This window comes from Manis javanica, chromosome 3 (assembly GCF_040802235.1).
Source record: "Manis javanica isolate MJ-LG chromosome 3, MJ_LKY, whole genome shotgun sequence".
NCBI classification, from domain to species: Eukaryota; Metazoa; Chordata; class Mammalia; order Pholidota; family Manidae; genus Manis; species Manis javanica.
The window spans coordinates 145,398,532-145,426,043 of record NC_133158.1 but is presented as its reverse complement, the minus strand read 5'-3'; the positions used below and the strand labels follow the sequence as shown (position 1 = coordinate 145,426,043).

General features: G+C 34.4%; 1 protein-coding gene across 1 annotated transcript in view; it reads left to right on the top strand.

The window, feature by feature from the left end:
• Positions 1-27,512, top strand: part of RSRC1 (arginine and serine rich coiled-coil 1) — a 441,266-nt gene that overhangs the window by 407,957 nt on the left and 5,797 nt on the right. The window contains exon 11 of the mRNA XM_036997926.2: positions 22,557-22,663. Coding sequence (XP_036853821.1) covers positions 22,557-22,663 — 107 coding nt within the window. The remainder of the gene's footprint in view (positions 1-22,556; positions 22,664-27,512) is intronic.

Below are 27,512 nucleotides of genomic sequence, written 5' to 3'. Positions count from 1 at the left end.
GACATTAAGGATTTTTGGGTTTTTTTGTTGTTGTTTTTTAAATATTAGCCTTTTAATGAGGAGTATTAAATTGGTTTGAACTTTACTCCTGAGAGTTTTAGCCAAATTCAAGGTTATGATAACCAGGCTCTGCATAGCCCAGTCATCTGACAACCTGTCACAAGGCCAAAGATCTTCCTTCTCTCTCCCTATTTATTTGTCTTCCTTCTCTCTTTCTTATCTTTTTCCTTCTGTTTCTTCTCCCTTTTTTTTCATGGCTTTTGTGGCTTTTGGGTGTGTGTCTTTATGTTACATATGCCTCACTACCCTATCTCTTTCTTTGTCTTTTCTCCCCTAATCCCCACTTTTTTCTTCCTCAACTCACTGCAATACATAACTAAAGTCTGTGTTATGTCTGTTATACTTGAGAAATACCATTTTGTTTCCCTCTTCTTCTTTTCAAATACGTACAGATTTACATTTCTCTCCAGATGTTTTTTTCATATATGTAAACATATATGATTTGCTCACTGTTTTTTTCCTCACTATGGGTCAATGACTTTTAACCAAAAAAGATTAATATTTCCTCATTGACTATAAACAGGTAAGGAGGAAGCTGTTAGGGGTCATCTTCAATTTCTGTCAGTGTCTGCAGCTTCTTTTAGCAGAGCTTAAGTTGGAATATTTTCCTAGGGTCCCTATGGCTTCAAACACTGCTAAAATAATCTAGGAAGGCTTTATGGAGGAAGTAACTACAGTGACAGACTTCTACTTGATTTTTAATTCTAACATTATCTAGACAGAGGCATCATCTGTGAGCAAACATCCACCTTAGTGATCTTCACTGGGCTGCTTTGTTCTCACCACTTCATTGCTGTTCACCACTCTCATTTTTCATAGTTTGTAAAGGCTGTATTTTGCAAAATTAAGGCTAGAATAATAATTATGGTTAGAATAATAATTATAACGATAATTATATTTAGAATAATAAATTATAATAATCTGATACCAATTGTGCTATACTAAAAACAAAAACTATTTGTATAAAATGTTCATTTTGGATGGTTTCTTTGACACCACCCCATAATTGTCAGATTCTTTAATAATAACCTAAGATTCAAAATTGATTCTTTAATATAGCATTGACACTCTGTCCCAGTAGTGTGTTACAGTAAAAAAAAATGGCCTCAAGAGCCAGAGAGAGATGACTACAAATCTGAGTTCTGCTATGTACTAGCTGGCTGACTGCCTTCTTTTTTATTTTCATCATCACAAACCTCAAATAGACATGTCAAACTACACATCCATCCCATTGTGTCTTTCCAGTAGTCTTAGGGTCCCAAGTCATGTGTCGTATCTTCTTTTCTTCAAACCTGCCAAACCCTCTTCTCTCTGCTCATGCTCAGCTGATGACCTCCCTCATACTTCATTACCAGAATAGAATCATTCAGACACGAACTTCCTCATCTTACCACTTGCCTATCTGAAAGCCAACTGTAATTTGCTCTCATCCTTTTCTTACTTACTTATATTAGGAGTATCATCACTTCCTTTAATTCTGTTCCCAGGCTCCTCTTTATCTAGTTCTCTCTTCCTTTGATGATCGCCTTTCCTTCCAGCATCATTGGTCTTTCTCTCTTATATACCGCTTAGTAACAGAAAACGAGCATGCGCTAGGACCTCTCCTCTCAAAGTAACCTCCCTGAACCCACAACCATCTTATTTCTGTTTCACTTCACAGCCTGATTCCATCTACGCACATAGTTTCTCTACTTTATCTCTTGTAGACATAAAAATATACCAATTTTTTAAATATCCCAAATTTATTAAAATATAATTCATATAACACACATTAAATGCATTCATTTAATTTAAAGTATACAACTCAGTAGTTGTAATATATTTAAATGGTTGTGCAGCAGTCACATAGTCAATTGTAGGACATCTTCACCATCTCAAAAAGAAGCCCTATACCCATTAGCAGTCATTCCTCATTTCATTCATACCCCCCAGTTATAGACAATCACTCGTCTACTTTCTGTCTGTGTGATTTCTCTATTCGGGACATTCCGTGTAAATGAAATTAATCAATATAGGGTGTTTTGTGACTGGCTTTTTTCACTTAGCATTTTGTTTTCATGGTTCATCCATGTTATAGTATATATCAGTCCTTTGTTTCTCTCTTATGGCTGAATAATACCCCATTGTATGAATCTGCCACATTTAATTTATCCATTCATCATTTGACAATAGGTAGTGTGCAAATGCAGTTGACTCTTAAATACTGGTTTTGTACCTAACTAATAAATTATCTGTAAATACTTTGGGATTTTCTATATAGACAGTCTTATTACCTATTAATAATAACCTTTTGTTTATTCCTTTCCAATTGTTATATCATTCCTTTTTTAAAATATTTACTTCTCTTTTCTTTTCTATTAAAAAATGATAACTAGCATCATTTTTGTTTTTCTGCACATAAAGATTGTTTTTAACATTATACCATTATTAACATCATACCATTAAGTATGACATTTGTCTTTTCTTGACTTGATTTAGTTTAGCGGGGGACCTCTTTTCAGGTTGGAGATGTTTCCTTCCTTTCCTAGTTTGTTTCTAATCTCAATTAAATGTTGAATTTGTTTAAGACTAGGTTTTATTAGTTTAGCTTTTCTCCTTTAGTCAATGTTATCAATTACATTAACATATCTTCTATGTTCTGATGAACCAATCTGTGGTCCTAGAATTAATCCAACATTATTGTGATATATATTATCTTTTTTTACACTCCTTGATTTCAATTTGTTTATGTATCCATTACACATGTATGTATATTTGTATACAAATCTGTGCATGTGTATAAATGCATTTTTTACTCATTTTTTGCATCTGCAATCATGATTTGCTTCTATAATTTTTCCTTTTTTGTACTGTTCTTGACTGGTTTTCAAAGCATATTTGTGCTAGCCGAAGAATTAGAAAGTCAGCTTATATAACATTAGAATGATCTTTTTCTTGAAGGTCTGATAAAATTTTTGTGTAAAGCCTTCTGTTTACTTCTGGAACTGTTCACTTCATTTTTGGTCTTTGTGGATTGATCCCCTCATGTGATCTCAGCAGTATATTTAATTTGATTTAAAAAATATTTTATCCAGCATTATATTATTGTATTCAGCAGAAGTATCATTTAGAGAATCTTAACCCTCCATTACCTAGGAAAAAGAAGTGTTCATTTAAATATCATCCCTCTCCAGTGTGACTTGTATCACCCCATTAAAACTGCTTTATTCAAAACCACCAACACTCTTAATTTGCCAAATCTAGTAGAATTCTTCTCATCATATTCAACCTTGCAACATCATTCAACACAACTCACCACACCATTCTTTTTGAAACACTCCCTTTTTTCACTTTATCTGACATAATACTTAACCTGATTTTCCTGCCAGCCCTGACCAGCCCTGTCTCCTCCTTCTACCCAATCTCAAAGTACCTCCTTTCACTGGAACTCAGTCCTTTCCTTTTCTATCTCTATTATTTTTCTCTTTAGGTGACTTAATCATTTTTTACTGGAGTAAATGGCTTGTGTATGCTTATTACTTCCAAATATATATCTTTAGCCCAGACTTTCTCTTCTGAACTCCAGACTTTGATACATTTTTTTAAAACAAACCAGTGTATCAAAGTCATCATCTTTAAAACTGAATAATTCCATCCCCAAGCCTTCCTTATCTTAGTAAATAGTATACCATTTATCTGGTTACTTGATCCAGAAAATCAGTTGATTCCTCTATGCTTCATCCTCCACAGAATTCTGGTTTACCTAAAATATGTTTCCATCTTCTCTGTTACTCCTGATCTGGGTAGTCATCATCTCTTGCCTAGACTCCTGTAATAGCCTCACAATTAACTAGTTTCTCTACATTCTTAATGTGCTAGAGTGACCAGTGGCTGCTTTAGACTGAGTGCTCTGGGAAGGCCTTTTTGAGGAGCAGGCATTTAAACTAAATCTAAACAATAAGAAGTGACTTTCTATGCAAAGAGCATTCTATGTAGAGGGAACAGTTTCTGTAAAGATCCTAATGGAGAAACAAGTTTAAAATGATTAAGAACCACAGTGAAGCCCAGTGTGGCTGGGGCAAAGGTTAGAGATTTGTCTGAAGAGTTTAGCAAAAGCCAGATTGTGTAGGATTTTGTAAGTAACAGTATGGAATTTTAATTTTAATTTTATTTTAATATGATAGGAAGCTAATGAAAAGCAATAGTTTAAATTTAGGGTGTACAAGAGAAATCAACATCTAGAGACCAAGACTAGACCTAAAAATTTGAGCATACGGATGGTATTTATAACCATGGGTCACCTAGAGAATAAAGGTAGAGAAGAGGAAGAGGCCCAGTCTGAGCACTGGGCATTCTGACAACTACAGAGGCCAGTATAGGAAAATGAAGAATTGTGACCAATGAAGGGGAGGAAAACCAGGAGTGAATGGTGTCATGGAAGCAAACGAAAAAAGTCAAGAATGAGGGAAGTCATCACTTCTATTGAATGAGGAGTCAGAGAAGAAATAGAGATAGAATGCTGCTGCTGTAAAAGTGCATGACATAGTAGTTTCAAGGAAGATAAAAAGATAACTTTTAAGTACTCTCTAGAAATTCTTGAGAACAATAACCAACTATCTGCCATTTTCCCAAAAATTTCAAGAGTCTTCAAGGACTTTTCCTTTACAATAAAGGAATGCCAAATTCCCTAGCACCAGTAGCCTGTCTATATTCAGCTCATCATTCAACAATACCTAGTAGATTCCTCTGAATGCTTAGTATGACCCAAACACTCTTCTGTTACTGTCTGGCATAATGTTGTTTAGTACCCTAATTTTCAATGGCTGACCCATTGCTATTTTATAGCAAAATTTCAGAATGATTGATAACCTTTTGGACCCAATGAGGTTTTCTTGGAACTTACAGCTTTGCAGTATCTCTAACTAAATGAATATAAAGAAATAAATGTGTTCTCCCTCACAAGCCGCACATGGAAGAACAAATAAAACTTGTCTTTTTTAGAAGAACATTCCTTTCTTTAGTTGCCACCTCTGAACTAAGACTTTTCACAGTGAGTGATTATTGTTTGAGGTTGTAACTGGCCTTAAGAATTTGTTTACTAAGTAAGATTTTTCAAAAGGGGACAGTAGGGAGACAGTGGAATTTACCTTCTAAGTCCATTTTCGGACTATTTTGGTCAAATGGCTTTCTGTCGTAAAGGACAGTAATTGCTTCCAGGGAGTTGTTTTATTGTCTGACTAATCACTGTCTCACTGCTTCTGGATTATTGACCTCCTATGTCCATCTGGCTGCCAGGATCAAGCCCTGAGTCAGTCTGTTAAAACCCTTCTTGGAATGTTTTAAATTAATTGTGGATTTGCAGTGGTTTCATTTTCAAAGGTTTATTTTTAGTGCTAATATTGTTATATCAGTTTTGTAATTATTTAATGAATTTAGGTAGGCCTGTGTTTATGCGTATATGTGTATGTGTATAATATATATTAAATTTATATTTTTAAAAATAAAATTTCAATTCTGGTGTTTGTGGGCTAGAATATTATTCCTTCATTTTTCATATTTTTTACTAAAAGCTTATTTGTAGCCAACATAACTAATATTCCCTGGTTATTTCAGTTATAGATGCTACATACTGTTAAGTATACTTTAAGAGATTTATAAATTTCTCTGCTAGTGTGGAAACATTACAGATTTTTCTGCCGAGATTCTGAGGTAATACAGAGTGATTACCACTAGCCTTGCTGTCTTCCCATTTCCAGAAATCACAGATCTTTAGAACACCAGTTGGTATTGATGTGGACCCATTAGAGTTAAAATGTGTGAAGAATAGATTACTCAGAAATGATCTTCCTTGGTGGTTAGAGATTGTGGCCTAGAGCCACTGTCCTCCCAGTCTGGGTTGTCACTGGCACAACTGCATGAGAAGCTCAGGACTGTGGTAAATGTTCTGTTCGTCATCTCACTTTCATTTCTTATCCTGCCTCCTTTGCTCACGTCTTCAGAACCTCCTGTCCCGCCCTACCTTATTCCCAGGGTTTAGCCGCCATATAATCCTGGTCTTTCCATCAGTTCTTCATCTGGATTTTTCCTTCCTCCAAATTGATCTATCTGCCAGACCCTCTTCTCATCTATCAGACAATAAATTCATCTCTGCTAAAGTGCTCTTCCATCCCAAGGTCACATTTGCACTTTAGTAGATGCCATATCTGAACTCAAAAGAGAAGACAATTTAATGGGAAGACTTGCCAAAGATACTCTAACTAGTTGTGAAGCTAGAACTGAGAAGCACACTTTTCACAGTCACTTACTTTACCTGTTAATAGAGCTGAATCTGTGTATTGGTTTGCATCTTTATGACTTAAAGCATTGTTTGTCATGAAAAAACACTCTAAATATTAGAGCCAAATGAATGGTTAATATTAATATTCCTTTGTTCTTATAGCTGATTTCCCTCAAACTCGCAGAGGAATGGGCTAAAACATTCATTTCCCATTGTTAATTCCTTTTTTTTGTTTATACTCTGCTCCTCTTATCTGAATGACTATGTATGTCTCAGTTTAGCAAATGTGGGAATTGGGTATTTTTTGCTGTATTGATACCATAACCTATTGAAACTTCTCTCCATTTTTATAAAGGGTATGATTGTACTGATGTGAGATTTCCAACTTAAATGTTTGCTACCCTGTTTCTCTTAGAGTAGAATTTAAAAATCAAATCATTAGGCTATCTCATTAAAATATTTTAATTGAAAAATTATACTTCTGCACATACACACAGCTCTGATTTACTGTCACAAAATTTTTATAACATTGTCAAGATTTCAGGCCTGTCTAAAGTTAGTAGCAGTAAATTAAACCTAATAAGAATCACATATATTTCTTGATACAGCTTGACCATATATTTGAACATACAGAAATGTACAGAGCCCACCCTACTAATTTAATAATATAGATAATGTGACCTTTAGGGCTTTAATTGATTAAAAATCAACAATCTTACTTGCATTTCTTTGAAAAAAAATACTGAAGTGCGAACAAAGTATTGGCGAAATAATGGGCCAAACAGAGAGGAGATTATAATTACAGGTTTACAGTTCAGTTTATGATGTTGTACGTTTATTGCTTCTTAAATGATCATTTGAGGAGTGGAGATTATTTATCCATTTGATTTGGGTATACATGCCCCAGTTCTGTTCCCTTGTTAGAATTTCTCCAAGTAGTTCAGACTCAGACATACTCACTCACTCTTGGTCCTTCAGTCCCTGAAAATTGCCTGCTCTGTTAGTTTGTCATCCTTTATTCTCCCTTCTGATTTTTCTTTTAACCATTAAACCTGAATACATTTTCCAGACTACATTCATTGACCCCCAAAAAACTTGCTATCAACATTTATTTAGTCACTTTAAACCATTATCTCTTTATGTAGCAATCTCTCTATAAAGTAACAGGAATGTGGCTCAATATTTTACTCTAAAATAAGAAGAAATGAAAATATAAAATAGCAATATATTTGTGATAAATAATATTTTACAATTTGACCAGTTCCCAAAAACTTTTTAAAGTTGATTAAAGTAATTTATCAATTGTTTTCTTACTTTAGTGTTGTATCTAACAAATTTACATTTGAAGAATACCTCATTTCATTAATCATTTGTATTTCAACTTATTTCTGAAAGTTAGTTTTATTACATATTATACTTTGCATCCTAATGCTAAATTCAACATAAAGTGTTAAGAGTGAAGTTTTTAACTAAAAATCAATTTTATATAAAATGCAATTAACACAATAGTTAAAGCAATTTCAAAAAGAACAGTCAGATAATTTAAACTCCTGAGTTCAAGACTTACTACAAAACTGCAGTCGTTAAGATAGGATTAGTGTGAAGCTGGATGTACAGATAAATGGAACACAGAGACCAGAAATCAGCCCTCACATATATGGCCAGTTAGTTTTTAACAAAACTGTCAGGGCCAGTCAAAGGGGAAAGGAAAGTCTGTTAATAAATGGTATTAAAAAAATGGATATTCTTATGGGGAAAAATAAGTATTGATCATTTTTTCACACCATACAAATATTAATTAGCTTGAAATGTATTATAGACCTTAATATAAAAGCTAAAAGTGTACAACTTCCAGAAAAAAAATAGGATAGAAATCTTGGCAGCCTTGATTGAGATAGGCAAATATTTCTTTGATAGACACAAAAAGCACAAACTTTTTAAAAATGATATATTGAATTTTTTTAAATTAAAGAGTTTTGCTCTTTGAAAGATGCCATTAAGAACAAAATAGCAAGTCACAGAATGGGAGAAAATGTTGGCAAAGGATTTATATTCAGTATGGATTGAAAAAAACTGCCCTAACTCAATAATAAGAAAAAAACAACCTAATTAAATAATGAACAAAAGATATGAACATACATTTAAAAGAGAAGTGAGTGGTCAATAAGTGCTTTTAAAAATGCTCAGCATTATTAGTCACTTCAGAGAAATACAAATCTACCAGATAACCCAGCCATTCCAATGTTACATATTTACTGAAGAGAAGTAAAAACATATGTCCACACAAAACCTTGCACATAAATGTTACAGCAAACTTTGTTCTCAAAGCCAAAGACTGGAAACAACCCAAATGTCCATCAACAGGTGAAAGGATAAACAAATTGTGGATATTCATATAATAGAATCCTACTAATAATAAAAGGAACAAACAGCAAATACACCCAGCAACGTGAAGCTATCACAAAAATAGGCTGCATGAAAGACATCAGACATGAAAGGCTATACCACGAAATTCTAGAAAACACAGGCTGCAGGCAGTTGTACCTGGGTTCAGAGTACAAGAGAGACTGACCACAGACAGGCCCAGAGGAATTTTTGGTGGTGATGGAAATACTTTATATCTTGATTGGGGCGTTGGGTACACAGGTGTATACATTTGTCATGACTCGTTCTGTTATATGCTTAAAATGACTGTGGTCATACATAAATTCTATCTCAAAGTTAATTTTTAAAAATTCAATTTGAAATATGTAGTAGTTTTAGTGGTTTCTTTAAACCTTGTGAATTTTACCACTTTGCTAATATTATAGCAAAATACTCTGCGTTTAAGAGAAATTAATATCTTCTACCATCTACTACCATCTTCCCTTCCCCATCGCTATTTAAAAGATAAAAATTGTATATAAGTTGGATAAGTATATAAAATAAGCATAAACAATCATAACTATTCATCTTCAAAGGTTATCAGAGATTCAGTGACTAAAGAACCACCTCATTTAACGGGAAGCACAGAATTTGAAGTACAAGACTGGTTTCATATCCCAGTTCTGCCTCTTACAGTATCTCTTGAATTTTGAGTATCAAATATCCAATTTGAAAAAAGGGGGTACTATTTATGACCAGAAGTTGTTTTCAGGATCAAATGAAATAATCAGTGCAAAGATACTTTGTAAACACAACAAATCCCTGTACCTAACCACAGTACAGTCAGTTCATAATTCCTTGCAAACAAAAATCCTACATAAAAGCTTCATTTTGCCAATGGAATATGAGAAGGCAAAAAGTAAGTCTTTTTTTTTTTGGTAAAATTATCTACAATTACATGAGGAACATTATGTTTACTAGACTCCCCCATCACTAAGTTCCCCCCACAAACCCCATTACAGTCACTGCCCATCAGCACAGTAAGATGCTGTAGAATCACTACTTGTCTTCTCTGTGTTGCACAGCCCTCCCCGTGCCCCCCACCCCACATTATAAATGCTAATTGTAATGCCCCCTTTCTTTCCACCCCCTTCTCCCTCCCTTCCTACCCATCCTCCCCAGTCCCTTTCCCTTTGGTAACTGTTAGTACATTCTTGGGTTCTGTGTTTCTGCTGTTGTTTTGTTCCTTTCATTTTTTCTTTGTTCTTATACTCCACATATGAGTGAAATCATTTGGTATTTGTCTTTCTCCGCCTGGCTTATTTCACTGAGCATAATACCCTCTAGCTCCATCCATGTTGTTGCAAATGGTAGGATTTGTTTTCTTCTTATGGCTGAATAGTATTCCATTGTGTATATGTACCACATCTTCTTTATCCATTCATCTACTGATGGACACTTAGGTTGCTTCCATTTCTTGGCTATTGTAAATAGTGCTGCGATAAACATAGGGGTGCATCTGTCTTTTTCAAACTGGGCTGCTGTATTCTTAGGGTAAATTCCTAGAAGTGGAATTCCTGGGTCAAATGGTATTTCTGTTTTGAGCTTTTTGAGGAAACTCCATACTGCTTTCCACAATGGTTGAACTAATTTACATTCCCACCAGCAGTGTAGGAGGGTTCCCCTTTCTCCACAACCTCGCCAACATGTGTTGTTTGTCTTTTGGATGGTGGTGATCCTTACTGGTGTGAGGTGCTATCTCATTGTGGTTTTAATTTGCATCTCTCTGATGATTAGTGATGTGGAGCATCTTTTCATGTGTCTGTTGGCCATCTGAATTCGTCTTTGGAGAACTGTCTGTTCAGCTCCTCTGCCCATTTTTTAATTGGATTTGTTGCTTTTTGTTTGTTGAGGTACATGAGCTCTTTATATATTTTGGATGTCAACCCTTTATCGGATCTGTCATTTATGAATATATTCTCCCTTACTGTAGGATGCCTTTTTGTTGTGGTAGTGTCCTTTGCTGTTCAGAAGCTTTTGAGCTTGGTATAGTCCCACTTGTTCATTTTTGCTTTTGTTTCCCTTGCCCAGGGAGATATGTTTATGAAGAACTCACTCATGTTTATGTCCAGGAGATTTTTGCCTGTGTTTTCCTCCAAGTGTTTTATGGTTTCATGACTTACATTCAGGTCTTTGATCCATTTTGAATTTACTTTTGTGTATGGGGTTATACAGTGATCCAGTTTCATTCTCTTAGATGTAGCTGTCCAGTTTTGTCAACACCAACTGTTGAAGAGGCTGTCATTTCCCCATTGTATGTCCATGGCTCCTTTATCATATATTAATTGACCATATGTTTGTGTTAATATCTGAACTCTCTATTCTGTTCCACTGGTCTGTGGCTCTGTTCTTGGGCCAGTACCAAATTGTCTTGATTACCGTGGCTTTGTAGTACAGCTTCAAGTTGGGAAGTGAGATGCCCCCTGCTTTATTCTTCCTTCTCAGGATTGCTTTGGCTATTTGGGGTCTTTTGTGGTTCCATATGAATTTTAAAACTATTTGTTCCAGTTTTTTGAAGAATGTTGTTAGTATTTTGATAGACATTGCATTGTATCTGTAGATTGCTTTGGCCAGGAAGGCCGTTTTGACAATATTAATTCTTCCTAGCCAAGAACTGGGATGAGTTTCCATTTGTTAGTGTCCTCTTTAATTTCTCTTAAGAGTGTCTTGTAGTTTTCAGAGTATAGGTCTTTCACTTCCTTGGTTAGGTTTATTCCTAGGTATTTTGTTCTTTTTGATGAAATTGTTTTCCTGATTTCTCTTTCTGTTCATTTATCGATAGTGTATAAGAAAGCAACAGATTTCTGTGTATTAATTTTGTATCCTGCAACTTTGCTGAATTCAGATATTAGTTCTAGTAGTTCTGGAATGGAGTCTTTAGGGTTTTTTATGTACAATATCATGTCATCTGCAAATAGTGACAGTTTGATTTCCTCTTTACCAATCTGTATGCCTTGTATTTCTTTGTTTTGTCTGATTGCCATGGCTAGGACCTCCAGTACTATACTGAATAACAGTGGAGAGAGTGGGCATCCCTGTCTTGTTCCCGATCTCAGAGGAAAAGCTTTCAGCTTCTCGCTGTTCAGTATGATGTTGGCTGTGGGTTTATCATATATGGCCTTTATTATGTTGATGTACTTGCCCTGTATACCCATTTTGTTGAGAGTTTTTATCATGAATGGATGTTGAATTTTGTCAAATGCTTTTTCAGCATCTATGGAAATGATCATGTGGTTTCTGTCCTTCTTTCTGTTTATGTGGTGAATGATATTGATGGATTTTCGAATGTTGTACCATCCTTGCATCTCTGAGATGAATCCCACTTGATCATGGTGTATGATCCTCTTGAAGTATTTTTGAATTTGGTTTGCTAATATTTTGTTAAGTATTTTTGCAACTATGTTCATCAGGGATATTGGTCTGTAGTTTTCTTTTTTGGTGGGGTCTTTGCCTGGTTTTGGTATTGGAGTGATGCTGGCTTCATAGAATGAGTTTGGAAGTATTCCCTCTTCTATTTTTTGGAACACTTTAAGGAGAATGGGTATTATGTCTTGTCTATATGTCTACAGTAAGTCATTTTTCATCAGAAATCTTCAGCACTTATTCTAATATCTGGCAGATACAGGCTCTAAATACATTTTGGCTGAACTACTTTCAATTCCTGTTTCTGAACCCTAACATTTTTATCAATATGTTCAGGGAAATTAAGTCAACTGGAGCCATGAGCTATTTTCTCTAAGCCTATAAGCCTGAACACAAAATGCTTAGAAAGAAGTATTAGAACTCACAAGTTTATAGTGACATCTTTAATGTTCAAATATAAGTATTTTAGGTACCTGTTTGCCTCTGACATCATAGAGGAATGGATCACTAAAGACTTGAATTTAGGCTGTTTGCTTATCCTGGCATAACACAAGTGTCCTGATTCAGAGAACCTTTAAATTCAAAGTCCTTCTAGAATTAATTCTTACTGTTTCTGATCCATGTACAACTTATGGTGAAATCTAATAAAGAACTAGCCATGAGAGGAAGCATAAGATAAAGTCAAGCTGATAATCACTTTCTTTGTATCTTAAGAAGTTAATGGTTCAAACCATTTTTTTGGTAGAAGACTACTGAATATACTCTTTACTCCCTACCCCAGTCCCATGGTGTTAGGGGTAAGCAGCAGCTGTGCAACTCCAAAAGGTGACTGGGCTGGTACCAACACCAGTACTACTGATGTTTTCTCAGTAGGTTTTATTTCATTAATTTTAACGCCACATATGCAACCTTTCTTCAGCTAGTGAGCAGCCCTAACATAACAACCTGCAAACAAAGACCAAAGGCATTACTAGAATGATAGAAGAGAAGAGTTGCAGATATTTTTTTTATCTCCTCCACACATAGGAGTGAGTATAGTCAGGGCTTTTGGGGGACCATAAAGAGAATACATCTTTTCACTTTTTCTGGGATGGAGGACTGCAAAGACATGCTGCCTCTGGATGCTATATTTGCCTGGGAAAACTGTCTTTGTTTTACTGTCATCCTCTAATAATCTGATGCATCCACTTTGTAAAATATAAGGCTTTAGAGTTCTTATATGTGCTTATAAACACAGTTATGGATTAATGATTCTTTGATCTTCCAGCACCCTTAATTTTCATCTCATTAATTTTCAGGATTCAACACAATTTTTTAAAAATAAGGATTTGAACATAAAACAATAACCCCATATAAAAAACTAGGGAATTTTGATATTTCATAGGTATTCTTTATGTTTTTAGTAGTTGTTTGGCCCTTACAAATGTGTATAATAATCAGCCACTATTAATATTCCTCTTCCCTTTAACTTGCTATAATGAATTGTAACTTTAATACAATGATGTATTACATTTGAATCATAAGAAACCATAACTATTATCTTTATATCTAAACCTAAACGCCAATATGTGTGAGATCTTTCTTTTATATTAACATCTATATTTTGTTATGTATATGGCATGTGTGTATGTATATTATGTGTTTATTGTAGATACATTTGACTGTATTTATATGTTCACAGAGATTAATATAGAGGCATTAAAAAAACAAACAGGCACAGTCAGTCATGGGCACTCGTTATATACAAAGGTTATTGGGGATGCAAAGATATAAAAGATAGAAGAACCTAGTAATTGCCTTTAAGATCAGAGCACAAAGCATTAGTTTGGATTTTACAAGGCCAGCCAGCAACAAAAGAGCAGTAATTTATGAGCTCAGCGTAAAAGAATAGCATAATTGCATTAAAAATTAATGCTAATGAACACTAAAATGGGGAAGGTGGTTATGATGAAAGTTTGTATTCATCTTCTCTGGTTTGAATGATGGCTAGTGGCTTGATTAATGGCTTAATTTCTATCAATTAGCGGGGAAAAATCTCCTGCGAGACAAGGGTAAATTGAGCATTGAATTACATATCTTGCTTTTGTGTGCTAAGAAAAAAGAGCTGCGTATCTCTGATATTAGCCACAGTGACAAATGTGGTGTGCCCTGCGATGTCTGCATTAGCTCTCCCGACAGGCAAGTTGTGTGTGGTTATGGGGTGTTTGGAGATGGCTGGCAGACAGCATTCACTGCAAGTTCCTTAGAAACGTACAACTCTTCCATCTACAGAATTTTAATTAGAGTGAGAATTCTAAAATTAAAATGGACAGCAAACAGCAACTTCTGAGTCTGTATTCTGCCCTATTAATCTGGTATACCTCAAATTATATTCCTTTCTTCTATCCTGTTAAAATAATAAAACTTCCAGTAGCTTTAGCTTTGTTGAAATTATTTCTTTTCACTCTATTAAAGTGTATTTGACTACCCATGTTTTTTTAGCATTTGAAATAAGCATAAAGCAATAGTCTATGTAGTTGGATACATAGTGGTTATTATTTTAGCCAGATTCACAAACCATTCTAGTTTTTTGTAACAGTTGCTACACAATAAATAAAGAACAACTTTAAAGTGGTAAACTTACTACTCATGTTTTTTTCAGGCTTAAATAAAAGAATGTGAGGTCTTCTAAAACCTAATTTTTGATTAATAAACATTTTTGGAATGTGACATACAGTTCTTTAAAAAATTTTTCAAACATAAATGGTTCTGAAAATATACATCTGTAAACTAGCTCAAGATAGTACCATAAGATCAAGATAGTGTATATGGCATATCCTTTATAAATAAAGCTACATTGTGTCTTACTGAATGAATAAGAACAATACTGAGAACACTTATTCTTTCTAGTAAATGGATGGGAAGGAGGAAAGAAATTAATTTGTTGCTTGGCAGGTGTGGGTAAAGAACTAATTTGACTAGGAAATTAATGATTGGATCCCAGTTCAAGAATTGGATCCCATTTCTACCACCATCTAGCCATGTGACCTGACCAAGTTACTTAGCCTCAGTTTGTCACTTGTACAATGAGAATAATAATACTATTTTTCATGGTTATGATAGTTAAATGAAGTAATCCACGTGAACTACTTGGCCCAGAGTGTCATAAACATAAGCTTTTGTTTCTGCTGTGGTTACTTCTGCTATCAGAAGAGCTCATCTGGCCTTTTTAATGACCCTTTAAATTAAAAATTAGCCTCTATGATCTTTCTTATTAGAAAGACATTCTAGATGATCAAAATAAAATATCTACAGACTTACAGACACGAAACTAAAATACATTTGCTTTATATCATCATTTCTACCACATAGCTACCATTTTGGGGAGTTTGTGCTTCGAGACACCCACTGGGAATGTCTTGAGACCCTGGAGCCTGTGGGGCCAGGTGCCAGCAAAGCACTGCTTCCCCGCTCAACCTGCAGCAGCCAGTGAGTCGGAGTGGACTCCAGCGTTGTGGTGCGGGCTCAGTGCAGCTTGGCATTTTGTGGCATCCCGGAGATGTGCACAAGCCTGTCCCCTCTTCCATTCCTTCCCATAATCCTGCCACACCATAGGGGACTCCACAAGAGATGTGAGCTAAAGCTAGTTACTACCTGGCTGGACTCTGTTTAAAGTTTCCATATCTAAACCAAATGGCCAGAAATTGAGAGGTTAACATAACAAACTTTTTAGGCAACTTCCATATCTTCAGTATATTAACTAAATTAGCGCTCTAGTAGTATTGCTAGGAATAGCTATTATTTATTAAATGCTTTTAATACTTCCTTAGCCCTGTGCTAAGTGCAGGTGTCATCTCCCAGATTTTCAGGACTTGCTCCTTGACATCATTCTTCTCTCTAATGAAATCATCATATCAGGGAGTTCTTCCCTCGTTAGCCCATCTGCAATAGCCCCCCTTTCTTCTTTCTAGCTGTTTACCCTGTTCTCTTTCTTGATACTGTATTATTTATTTGTTTATTACTTGTCCCATTAAAATATAAACCCTATGAAGGAAGGACTTATTATTTTGTTTCTAAACCCTGACATGTGAAACAATGCCTAGTGTATTGAATGTGCACAAATATTTGAAAGGAGAAAAGGAGAGAGACAGGGAGGGAAGGACGAAGAGAGTCATCCATTTGTAATGTTTAGGTTATCAGCCCCATGCCACAGAAGAGAAAACTAAGCCATTGCACTTTGAACCTCGTACCTAGAGTCACACACCTAGTAAGCAGCAGAGACAGAGTTTAAGCCAGGTAGACTGAACCCAGAGCTGTTAAAACTAACCACTTAAAGACATTTAATTTTTTAAGTTACAAAAACTTCTTATAATTTGACATTCCCCCTATGAAGTTTTATTATTTTAATGGTGACTTTAATGCCATTTAATTTTTAGTTTTCAACAAATGTTTATTGAATACTTAATGAATAATAAAATAATAAAGCACACTATACTAGTCCTGGAGTTGACACAAAAAGATACGTCCCCTCTAGCTGGGGAAATGAAGCTTTCGTTCATGAAAAGGTTAATATCAGTGCAAGGCAACACATGCTAAGGGCCATATGAATTATGGAAGAGGTCCTTTTGTCACAGGTGGCAGGAAAAAGTGACAGGGATGATTCAGAAAAGTTACAGCATTCTAGGTGAGAGGAGCTAATTGAGGTATTTGGGGTGGATTTTGTTTTTAATAAAGCCTAGCCTGGTGCCTAGCTCACTTGTACTTACTGAAATGTTTATCAAAAATTCTTCACTAGTACAGCCACATTAAAGTAATTTCTATTACTTAATCTATTACTTATTAAACAAGGAAGATGGTTATTAGAGACACTTTAGGAACCCCACTGACATATACAACGTGGTAATGTATAGTAAGCTTTCAGAAATCTAATAGACAAGCCACATTCTACTTAAGAAGTTTCTCATCTTCCAAGTTATTTGTAGATATCAGTTCTGGAAATTTGTTCTCACGAATCTGAGACTTATGAACAACCTTAAAATGTTGAAACTAGATGTATTTCTAATATATGCTTTATGAAAGGAACATTTAAAATATCCTGTTTTGAAGGGAAAGCAATAGCTGTTTCTCATTAAAATTTGTGTTCATCAGAAATTGTTTTAATAACTTTAGAATTCCAGGTAAGTTTTATGGGATATTTTGTTTACAGATTTTATTGAATAGCCATCTTCATTAATTAATTTATTTATCGAATAGCCAGTTTGCTTTGCTTTTTTCATTTTTGTAAAGTACTTGAAAATGTTTAATATTTCAAAGGCTTTGTTTTTTCTGTCTATATTGTACCACAAAAAAGAATTCCACAGATTTTTCCATTTTTTACTAAAACTTGAGTCAATTTAAACTGATAATAAGATAATTGTTTTATATAATTTTTGCATTTGAAACAGTACAGTTAGTATATAATTTTCTACCCCTGGAAGTACAGAGAGCATAAGTAACTCAATAACTATGAGGCCAACCGATCCAAACTCTTTGTAACATAAAATTAATTTTTAACTTTGGGAAAATTCATGAAATATTAATAATATTCAAAAGGAGTCAGTTGAAGATGTGATTTTCATATATATACCTTTCACGAAACTTGTATTGTCTTTTATCCCATGATTACATGTTGGGTAATAGTGCCATCTGCTGTTCTCAGCATATTATTGCTTCCCATTTAGAAATTGACATGTTTGTAATCTACAAATGGCATACAGATTAAAATTGTGTCTTGTCAAAAAAAAGTTTCCACTAGACCTTGTCATCTTTATTAACCACCCTATTTACATACTATTTGATAATATTTTAAAAGAAAATTCCATAAGTTTGTCAGGTGAAACTGTCAAATATAACTTGAAGTAGCTGGTGATATAACATTTTTGTAATATATCATCAACAGTAACTAGCAAAATATCTGATTTTAACTCTTCATCACAAAATGATCTCCCATGTAGTGAATTAGTATTGATTTTTCGAGTCTGTAATGACTTAGCTTTGGGACTCCTTTTTTTTTTTTTAATTTTACGATGACATATGTACCCTTTTACTGACATCTTACAACCAATCTATGAAAGTCATTTTATTTACTAATAATATATCTTTCAAAAAGCATCAAGTGCTAATAGGTTTCCTTCATGTTTACCCTGTTAATATTTTAAAACATCCTATAATTTTGATTGTCCTGGTTACTTTGTCCCTTCTCATTATTTTTACCTCATGGCTGATGAATACAAGTTAGTTTATATGCTAGACATGAATGCCAAGCATATAGAAACAACTAGTTTTAATTCACATTTTCCCCAGTCTTAAAATTGTTACAGAATTTTTAAATGACAAACTGGCATGTAAAACTTAAGAACCTACATTTAAAACAATTCACTATATATTATTGATGTTTTTTTCTTCTTCCCAAAGTGACAGTGTTATAGTCAAGACACGTATTTGTAGACGTCGATCTTAGAATTTTGAGTGAAAAAATTGTAAATAATTTTTATCCCTGTTGTTTTCAGGCAGTATGGAGCTGAGCTACTTATAAGACTGAAAATGTAACTCTCCCATAAATCTTTCAAATCTTAATTTAAATATTACTCTCCTACTCTTTAATTTAAATATCACACTCTGTAAACATCACCAGTAAAATGGCTCCCATGGTGAGAGGTAAAAGCTGTGTTGTTTGGTTTCTTATTCTGAGACAGGCAAACTGGCTTTGCCCTATCTGCCCTGTCACCTTGTTAGTCCTGAAGTGATCTTTGAAGAAACACAGGATAATGTTATGTTTTTCTCTAATCTTTCCCCTTCCTTCCTTTACAGTTTCTCCAGTGCTATTTTGTTAGGCTTTCTGGCCCTTGGGTCAGCTTCTATGGTAACAATTTTATATGTATTAGGAGCTAGTTGAATGTCCATATTTAAAGCAACAGAAACTACAAGCTTTAGACATCAAGGGCTGTTTGTGAGCTCACCTCTGACTTTTAACACTAATGATGTATTTTGTAAATACAAATGAGAGACTATGTTAGAGAAGAAATCCAAAGGGTCGAACAGTTGATACATAAGAGACATCATCCTGAAGTCAGAAATATTCCCTTCTGCTTGGGAATTAATGACTGTGAAATAATAGATTAATTAAGACCTATACAAACAAATGTGCTTTCATGTTAACAGTGAAGATTAGGTCATGTGGAATGCTGCCCATTATGATTTTTTTCTGCTACATTAACAGTATTGTACATGTAACTAATAAAAATATTCACTGGTATGAGATGTGTTAATAAATTAGCTGGGTTAGGAATCTTCTGTCGTTTTACATACCCAGTTAGTACGTGGCATCATTAAAATCCACAAGAGCTTTTTTCTAAAGCACATGAAACTATTTGCTCTTCCATGACACTTTGACTATGCTTGCTTGTATGTACGAAAATGTTTTTCCAAAGGTGGTAGGTAATGTTGGCTTTGGCAGCTCTTCTAAACATTCCATGCTTGACTTCTCCCATGAGAAAAGACTGGTCACAGATATCAGGGACACATCTTCAGAAACACTGTCTTTCCCCTTAAATAAACTGGAGACTATATAATTTAATTTGTGATTGGCCAAAACTTGAAACAAAGATTTTTCATAAAATGCTAATTTTTACTGAACTTATTAACCAGATTTATTTGCATGCTCTATAACATTTAACCCTTTCAGCTTAGATCTGCTGTAATGTAAAAACTGCATTAATGCAAATGGCTCTACCTTCTTGTCAAGGCAGTTAGTAAGTTGTTTCTTAGATAGTAAATTGAGTTATTATCATAAAATCTAAGATCCCAACAGTTTTAGATGCCTTAGGTGAGTATATAGTGGCTCATAATTCAGCTGTGTATGTATTCATATCAGCTATAAGCCAGGGTTGACACAGTGAGAGTATGAACCATAATGTTGCATTTTTCCTGCCCAGCTAATGTGAAAAAAATACGAAAATATGAATGACACCTGCACGTACCTATTTATTAAAGTACTAATTGTAAAAGCAAATGTTAACTACACAAATGACCACCTATTATTGATGGGGGGGGAAAAGCTATCATAAAACCATAAAATAGATTACAAAGAGCTGTAAAACAGAATAAGGAAGTCTCTATACTGCCATGAAGTGATAATACAGTGAAAGACGCCATGTACAAAGGAATGTGTACCATGCTGATTATATAGGAAGAAGAGAATCCATGTACTTATATTTTCAGAAATAAACACTTGAAGGATAAAAACCCAAGCCTAATAAAAATGGTTACCTATGTACTGGAGAGAGACTAAGAAAATGAGATAGGAAAGGAAACAGAAAGTTTTGTCTTTAGAACCATATTTAAGTGTTTATGCAATTAAAAAACAAATAGTAATCCCCAAGACAATAAAACAAAGTTAAGACCTAAAAATCAAACATGATCTGAAACAAATGAACCTAACTATATTGAAGCTGGTAGCATAATCACATAGAGAATTATTTCAAGTGACTTTAGAGTACAGTGTTTTGACAGTTCATCAGTGGAATAAATCCTAAAATCAAAAAGAACCATAAAGAAATGTTAAACTGCATTAATTCAGCTTGTAAATAGTAATGTTTGTCTTATTATTTTGAAACATACATACTAAGCTAACATATTAGGAAAGCAAATACTTTTGGTTGTATCATTAAGGCCTAAGATTTTTAAAGTTAGAGAAAAGGTATACAAAAGTGTGTATGTGTGTGTGTATATATATATATATATATATTATATGAATTCATATTAATTTTTCTCTTTTAAAAAGATTTATTTCCTATCCTATCTACTGAAAAAAACTGAGAAGTTATAACAATCCAGGAACAATGAACATTCCTAGTTCCCAAATTGTTGTCTTCAAATATCATTCCACTGAAAGGAGTCTGAGCCCTTTGGAGGAATGGTTAATTTCAGATCTAGGACAGAAACTGTAGCCTGGTGCACCTTGTCATGCCTTAACTCTAAGGAATCACATCCAAAGGATGCAGGAGCCAACTTGAAGAGGCTGCCACTACCCAGGGATAGAATAATTTGAGCATGAAAATATGAAAATAACTGCCGTGGACTGAAATATGTCAAATATAACAATATCCATGAACTCATAAGGGTCACCTTTAATGACCCTAAAAACCAAAATGATTTTTTTAAAAGGGAAAGAATTAAACATTTATTCTACCTTTTTTATACAGGCTATATTTCACAGTCACCAAATGTTGATGAGGAAATGTCTTCATTATAGAGGAATCAGAGCTAATAAATGCAGGAAGAATAATAGAGTTGGAAAAAAATCACCATTTTGCAACATCTAATGAAATAATGGATCTAAACAGCAAACATTAACATCTGGTGAAACCATTAAGTTAAAGGTTGAAAAAGAACTTTATAACAGGGTCAGGCTGACATCACCTTGGGCCCCCATCAATCTTAATGACAGTGTAAGTGGGAGAATCACATCTGATATGATGTCATAGGAGTTACACAGCACCACCTCTGATGTATTCTTGACCCCAAAAAATTGAACCTGAATCTTACCCAACCTCTAGATAGAACTCCTGGTTTACGCAAAATACAAAGAATAGAGGAACATGGTAAATAACAACACAAGAATAAAATAAGCCAAATTCAGAATGTAGAAAAATTCAAAGGATAAATGATCTTTTTCAATAAATAAAGGACAGTGAAAAGGTGGGATGGTGGGCCATAAGCAATTAAAAGGGATTTAAGATACTTATCAACCAAGTGTAATATGTGGACCTTGTTTGGATCCTGTTTGAAACAAACTGCTGTAAAAAGACTTCTTTTTGGACAATCAGTGAAAATTAAGCATAGACTTGTATAGGAAGGATCTTAAGGAATTATTGATAATATTGTTGGATGTGAAGATGATTTTATAGTTATGTTGCTTGGGTTTTCTTTTTCTTAAGCCCTTCTGAGATGCCTACTAAAATATTCAGGGATAACATGGCATGATGTATGGGATTTACTTTTAAATATTCCAAATCCACCCCCCAAAAATGAATTGGGGGTGGATAGACTGAGAATAACAACATTAATGATTATAGAAGCTGGGTGGTGAGTGCAGATGGACTCATTTTGCTCTTCTTCCTTTTATATGTATTTCCATAATACTTTTTTTTAGGCCCTCCCACCAGATTAGCCCAGATTAATTTAGATCGTTTATAGTAGTGCTTTCTCAGCAGCACTGTAGGTTTTACATGAGTCTTAATGTGTAGGATGTAATATTGGTAAATCTCTGGGGGGAAAAGTTTCTTATTATAACTATAATGTCTTCTCTTTTTTCATCCAGTGGAATTTCATAAGTTGTATAATTACATCATAGAAAGAAGGAACATGGCTTAGACATAGCATTGTTAACAAGCTTACACACCAAAACACACTGACATTATATTCTCTTTTTCAGACCAAGCCACCCTGGTAGAACAAGTAAAAAGAGTAAAAGAAATTGAAGCCATTGAAAGTGATTCTTTTGTTCAGCAGACGTTCAGATCCAGTAAAGAAGTCAAAAAGGTAAGTTTCCATCCAGGAAATAAGCCTTTAGATGCCCACTGAAGAGATGTTTCATTTATGGGTTTTGATTAAATATAAGTGCTTCTTCTAATAGATGAAGTAGGGTGCAAGTGTGTCAGCATATTAAGAGAGATTGAATCAGTTCAAGTTTAACATGTAAAAAAAAGTAGTGTAAAAATGTATCTGATGCCATTTTTATTTTAAAATTCACTGAGAAGATAAAGTAAAATGTCAACCTGACAGTTTCATAACAGTAATGTGCATTTCATGAACATAGACAATTTTCTTTTTGAATGTATACATCTACTTTTTTAATTACATTAAGTTAGAAAAGAGCTTTGACAGTAAAATTACTACCTAAATAGTAACATATATCTACAGTCTTTACCCAGATGGGTATCATTTATTCAACTCTAATACAAGGAGTTGATTGCCATTTTATTTCTGTTGAATATTTCAGGTATTCTTTCATTATCAGGGGTCCTTTTATAAATGTATGTTCCTTTAGTAGGAAAAAAGCATTCTACTATAAAATACATACATATAATGAAGACATGGTAAAGTTACCACTTACTCAAAAATATTCTACATCTGGAAATGTGTTAATGACCATGTGGTATCCTGCTGATGAATGTATCATAATTAATTAATTTTTTCCCTGATATTAGATATTTAAGTAGTTTAAGTTTATAGGTATTACATAGATATTTGCAAATATCCATTATTATCACCTTAAGATAAACTTTTGAAGATGGAGTTGTTTAAGATTCATATTATTTATTTTCCTTCAAGGTGCTACCAATTAAAATTCTACCCAGAAGTTCCCCTTATTTTCTCCAAGTCTCCATGCTCACCAGTAAGACTGACCTCTTGCTGAGTAACATAGAAATTCTTTAGATACCTGGTTCTACTTTAAAAGTCATTTGAAATGTAACAATATCTATTTCAATTCCAGAATTAGTGATATTTTCACCTCATTGTATTCTCTAGAAAAATTTTAAAAACTATTTCCCTAAAGGTTACTAATCTTAAGATAACTGACAAAATCTGGGAGAAAAACTCTTTTTCCCAAATCTGTAACAAAACCCTGTATGGTTAAATGGCTTCCCATGGGATCAATATCAAAAGACTTTTGGTCAAAGGGACCACATTATTTTCTTAATAATTAATTTCTGTTTGCTTCATTTTTAGTGCTGAGTTGGAATTTGTTTCAAGCTTCAGGATAGCTTTCCTAGTTCTTCCAATGCAGACCCCACCATCAGGGACTGAGACGACTGAGATGGAAACGGGGCCTCTCCCATTCATAAGGAGCCCTCATTAGTCTGTCTGAGAGAAGCCCGTCTAATGCTTCAGCTATCTTTTAAACGAGGTTTCCCATAACAGTAATTCATAGAAAGGAATAAAATCAATTCTGGGAAGCCTAAAACAAATAATTTTAGGTTGGATAAGTATGACAAAGAAGCAAAAGCAGCCTAGAAATATTATTAACCTAGCACTGTGAGTTAAGCCACTTAGAAATATATTCAGTTAAAATATTTTAACAACATTTCTATTTCTTTCCTCCAAAATCAAAACCAAATTACAATGTGTCTTGGGTTTAGTACCTGCTAAACCTGCGCAGGCTCTACCTTAATGCTGAGTTCTGTAATTGCCTGCAGCTTCCTTCAGAGGAGTTGGAGATACAGGGCTTCCCATTTGGGTTGAGCCAAGGATTGTTTTATATAGTTTTTTATATTCTCGTCATTTGAGGCTTGGTGACCTATTGTATTTCTCACAGAGCAAATAGCTAAAAATTTCTTCTCAGCTTCACACAGTAACTTACTGGTTTCATGTACAGCTTTGGGCCACTTTGTTTCAAAATAGTCACTTGAACACTAAAACACTAAACAGATGCTGTGAAACAAGGTGTGTGGACCCCACTTTTTTTCTTTTTTAAGTAGCTTAAAATAACTAAAATAATAGCGGCTACCATTAATACTAGACATTTGACATATGTAATGTATCTAATATCCCAATAACCCTTACTTATAACTAAGGAAGCTGAGATGCAGCAAATTTCATAGCCTGGGGTCAAATGCTAATAAATGACAAGAAGCAGCATCCACACCAAATGTACCCAATTCCAGAGCCCATGTTTTCCAATTAATCTACTGTCCCTAATAATTGTGAACTCAATGCACATTCCCTACTGAAATATAAAGAAAGCATGCATTGAAAGGTAGGAGGTGGTACCCATAGGGAACTGTGCCTCAGAAAATGGCATTTACCCTGGTGAGTGCAGTAGACTGAACTAGTAGCCATCCAGCACTGGGCTTTTATTGGTCACTGCATTTCAAACGATCAGAAAGAAGAGCGGAGACTGGCCAACAATGAATTAATTCACACTCACCCATAGTATAAAAAAAGGCCAGTATATTAGTTTAGAAATTGATATCCCTTTCTAGTTTCTAAAATGTCTGTGTCTGCAGTATAAGGTAGGGATTCAGGATGCCCAAGAAACTGAATTATTTATCAGGAGATTACTTAGCAAAGGGAGGTAAATTATCTTGAGGACCATTTCATCCAGATCATGGGGAGAGGTGATGGGCTATCCCTAATGCAAAGCAAACACTCTCTTCAGGACTAAATTAATTACCCATGACCCATGTTTCAACATCTTTCTCTCCTGGACTGTTCTACACACATTGGTGTAAAGTTTGTGTCTCTGAAAAAGGCTTTTCTATACTAGCTACCCCTTCAGTTGGTAGAGTCTTTCTCTAGCTGTGTTAATTCCATTAATTAAGTTAAGGAGCTGTTACCAGAAAAGTGGCTATTACCAATGACATGCTAGACATTATTTCTCCTGCCACACATATTGATTTAGCTAGTTTATCTCTGCAATTATACTTCTTTTGCCTGAGTAGATAATCTCATAGCTCCTGCTAAACCTCAGGACCCAAGATGCAGCTTGTTTTTTCAAACAAGATAAGCTTATTATGTATTGTTCAACCCTAAAATTATTCTAATCTGGCAGATATCTGCCTGTGTTCAAAAAAGTGGGTAAATAACACTAAGCCAAATGATTTGTTTTTACTTTAAAATACATTTAAAACAAACTTTTCCAAACCGAACCACCAGGTGGCAGTGCTACTCAAAACCATTATGTTCGGTAGCGACTTGTTGAGGATTTTCTTATAGTCAAATTTTCTCTAACAGTTTTCCTCACTTTGGTAAGCAGTTAATGGTTCTTCTCGCACATTTTTTAAGTACCCATTATTAAATACTAACATCCATGCTCCGATCCTAAACTCCTAAGCTCTGAGAACTTTATATGTGTATGAGCACTTCTCAAAGAAAACGTTAAATACTAGGAAGGTAAAAATAGAATAGGATTACTTGGTTTTATGATAGACTGTTCTCTCTGCCACCGGAACATGTGCGGTCTACATCTTTGACAACTAAAATAACAGTACTCCACAATTTTTCAAGGCAGTTCAACACAAGACAGCCAGTCTGTTAAGAATAGGTAGGCCCTGTCAAAGCATAGCTGAAATGTGCAGAATAACATGCTGTGATAATCTCTGCATGGCAACAGAGACTACCAAAAAGTGATGTCCTGGACCTCATTGAATTAGTTCCGTATGCAGAATATTATGCTTTGCTGTTATATGTCCTCAGTTTTATTAAGCATCAGTATAGTATCACTTAGGCCTGTAAGCCTTCTAGGCCCAGTATGTGGGAGACATAGAAATGTTTGAGACCTAAAGGGCAAGTATTGGCTCCAAAATAAAAGATGAAAACTGCCAAATCAAGTTTACAAATATTTCTTTAATATCTCTATGTCACAAGTGACATATTTGTGATTATGTATTTATTTTGATATTCATTTGCTAGTAATCTGTCAATCCCATTAGCAGAATGTAATCTCCAGTTGAGACGGTAGCACATCCATTTATTCTCTCTTGTGTATCCATTGCTTAGCAGTTAGTAGTACTCAGTAACTACTGGTTAAACACATAAATTTTCAATTCTAAGGTAAATTATTCTAAGAAAAGATTAACTAATTCATGCACATTTCATTTTCTAGATGTTTTTCCCAGTGACTTCTGTTTTTGCAGTTTAGAGAAGTAGATAAGTCAAAAGATATTGGAAATCAAAAAACTACAGGTGTAAAACCAAAAACTATAGGTATAGAAAGACTAAGCAGTAAAATTAATCTCCCAAAATTTTTTTTATTTTAATTTTTAATTTCAGTGTCTCATCTAATCAGTTTCATATTACCCCTGCAACCTTGTTGCTAATCAGGGAAGAGATATTGAAATTGGCCTGAGTGCTGGCTCCTTCCAGGCAAGAACAATGGGTTATTAGTCTTCTTGTTTCCAGCATTCAGTACAGTGCCTGGTGCATAATATTCCATGCCATGGAATATTATTTAGCAATAAAAAAGAATAAAGTACTGATACATGCTGTAACATGGATGCACCTTGAAAGCATTTGCTAAATGAAAGAAGCCAATCACAAAAAATACATATTATGTGATTCCTTTTATATGAAATGTGCCAAATAGGCAAATCCATAGAGACAGAAAGTAGATTTGGGGAGAAATGGGGGAGCAGTAACTGTTAGTAGGTGTAGGATTTTGGGGGAGGATGAAAAAATTTTCTGGAGTTGCTTGTGGTGATAGCTACAAAACTGTGGACGAACTAAAGGCAGTATGAATTGTGATATGTGAATTATATCTCAGTAAGGCTGTTATTAAAAAAATAATAATAATAAACTTTGAATTTGCTTGTTATACCTAAAGATATCAACTAGCTGCTGGAGATTTGTTGCAAACTTCTTTTGATTAATAAAATTTAGATTCATGAAA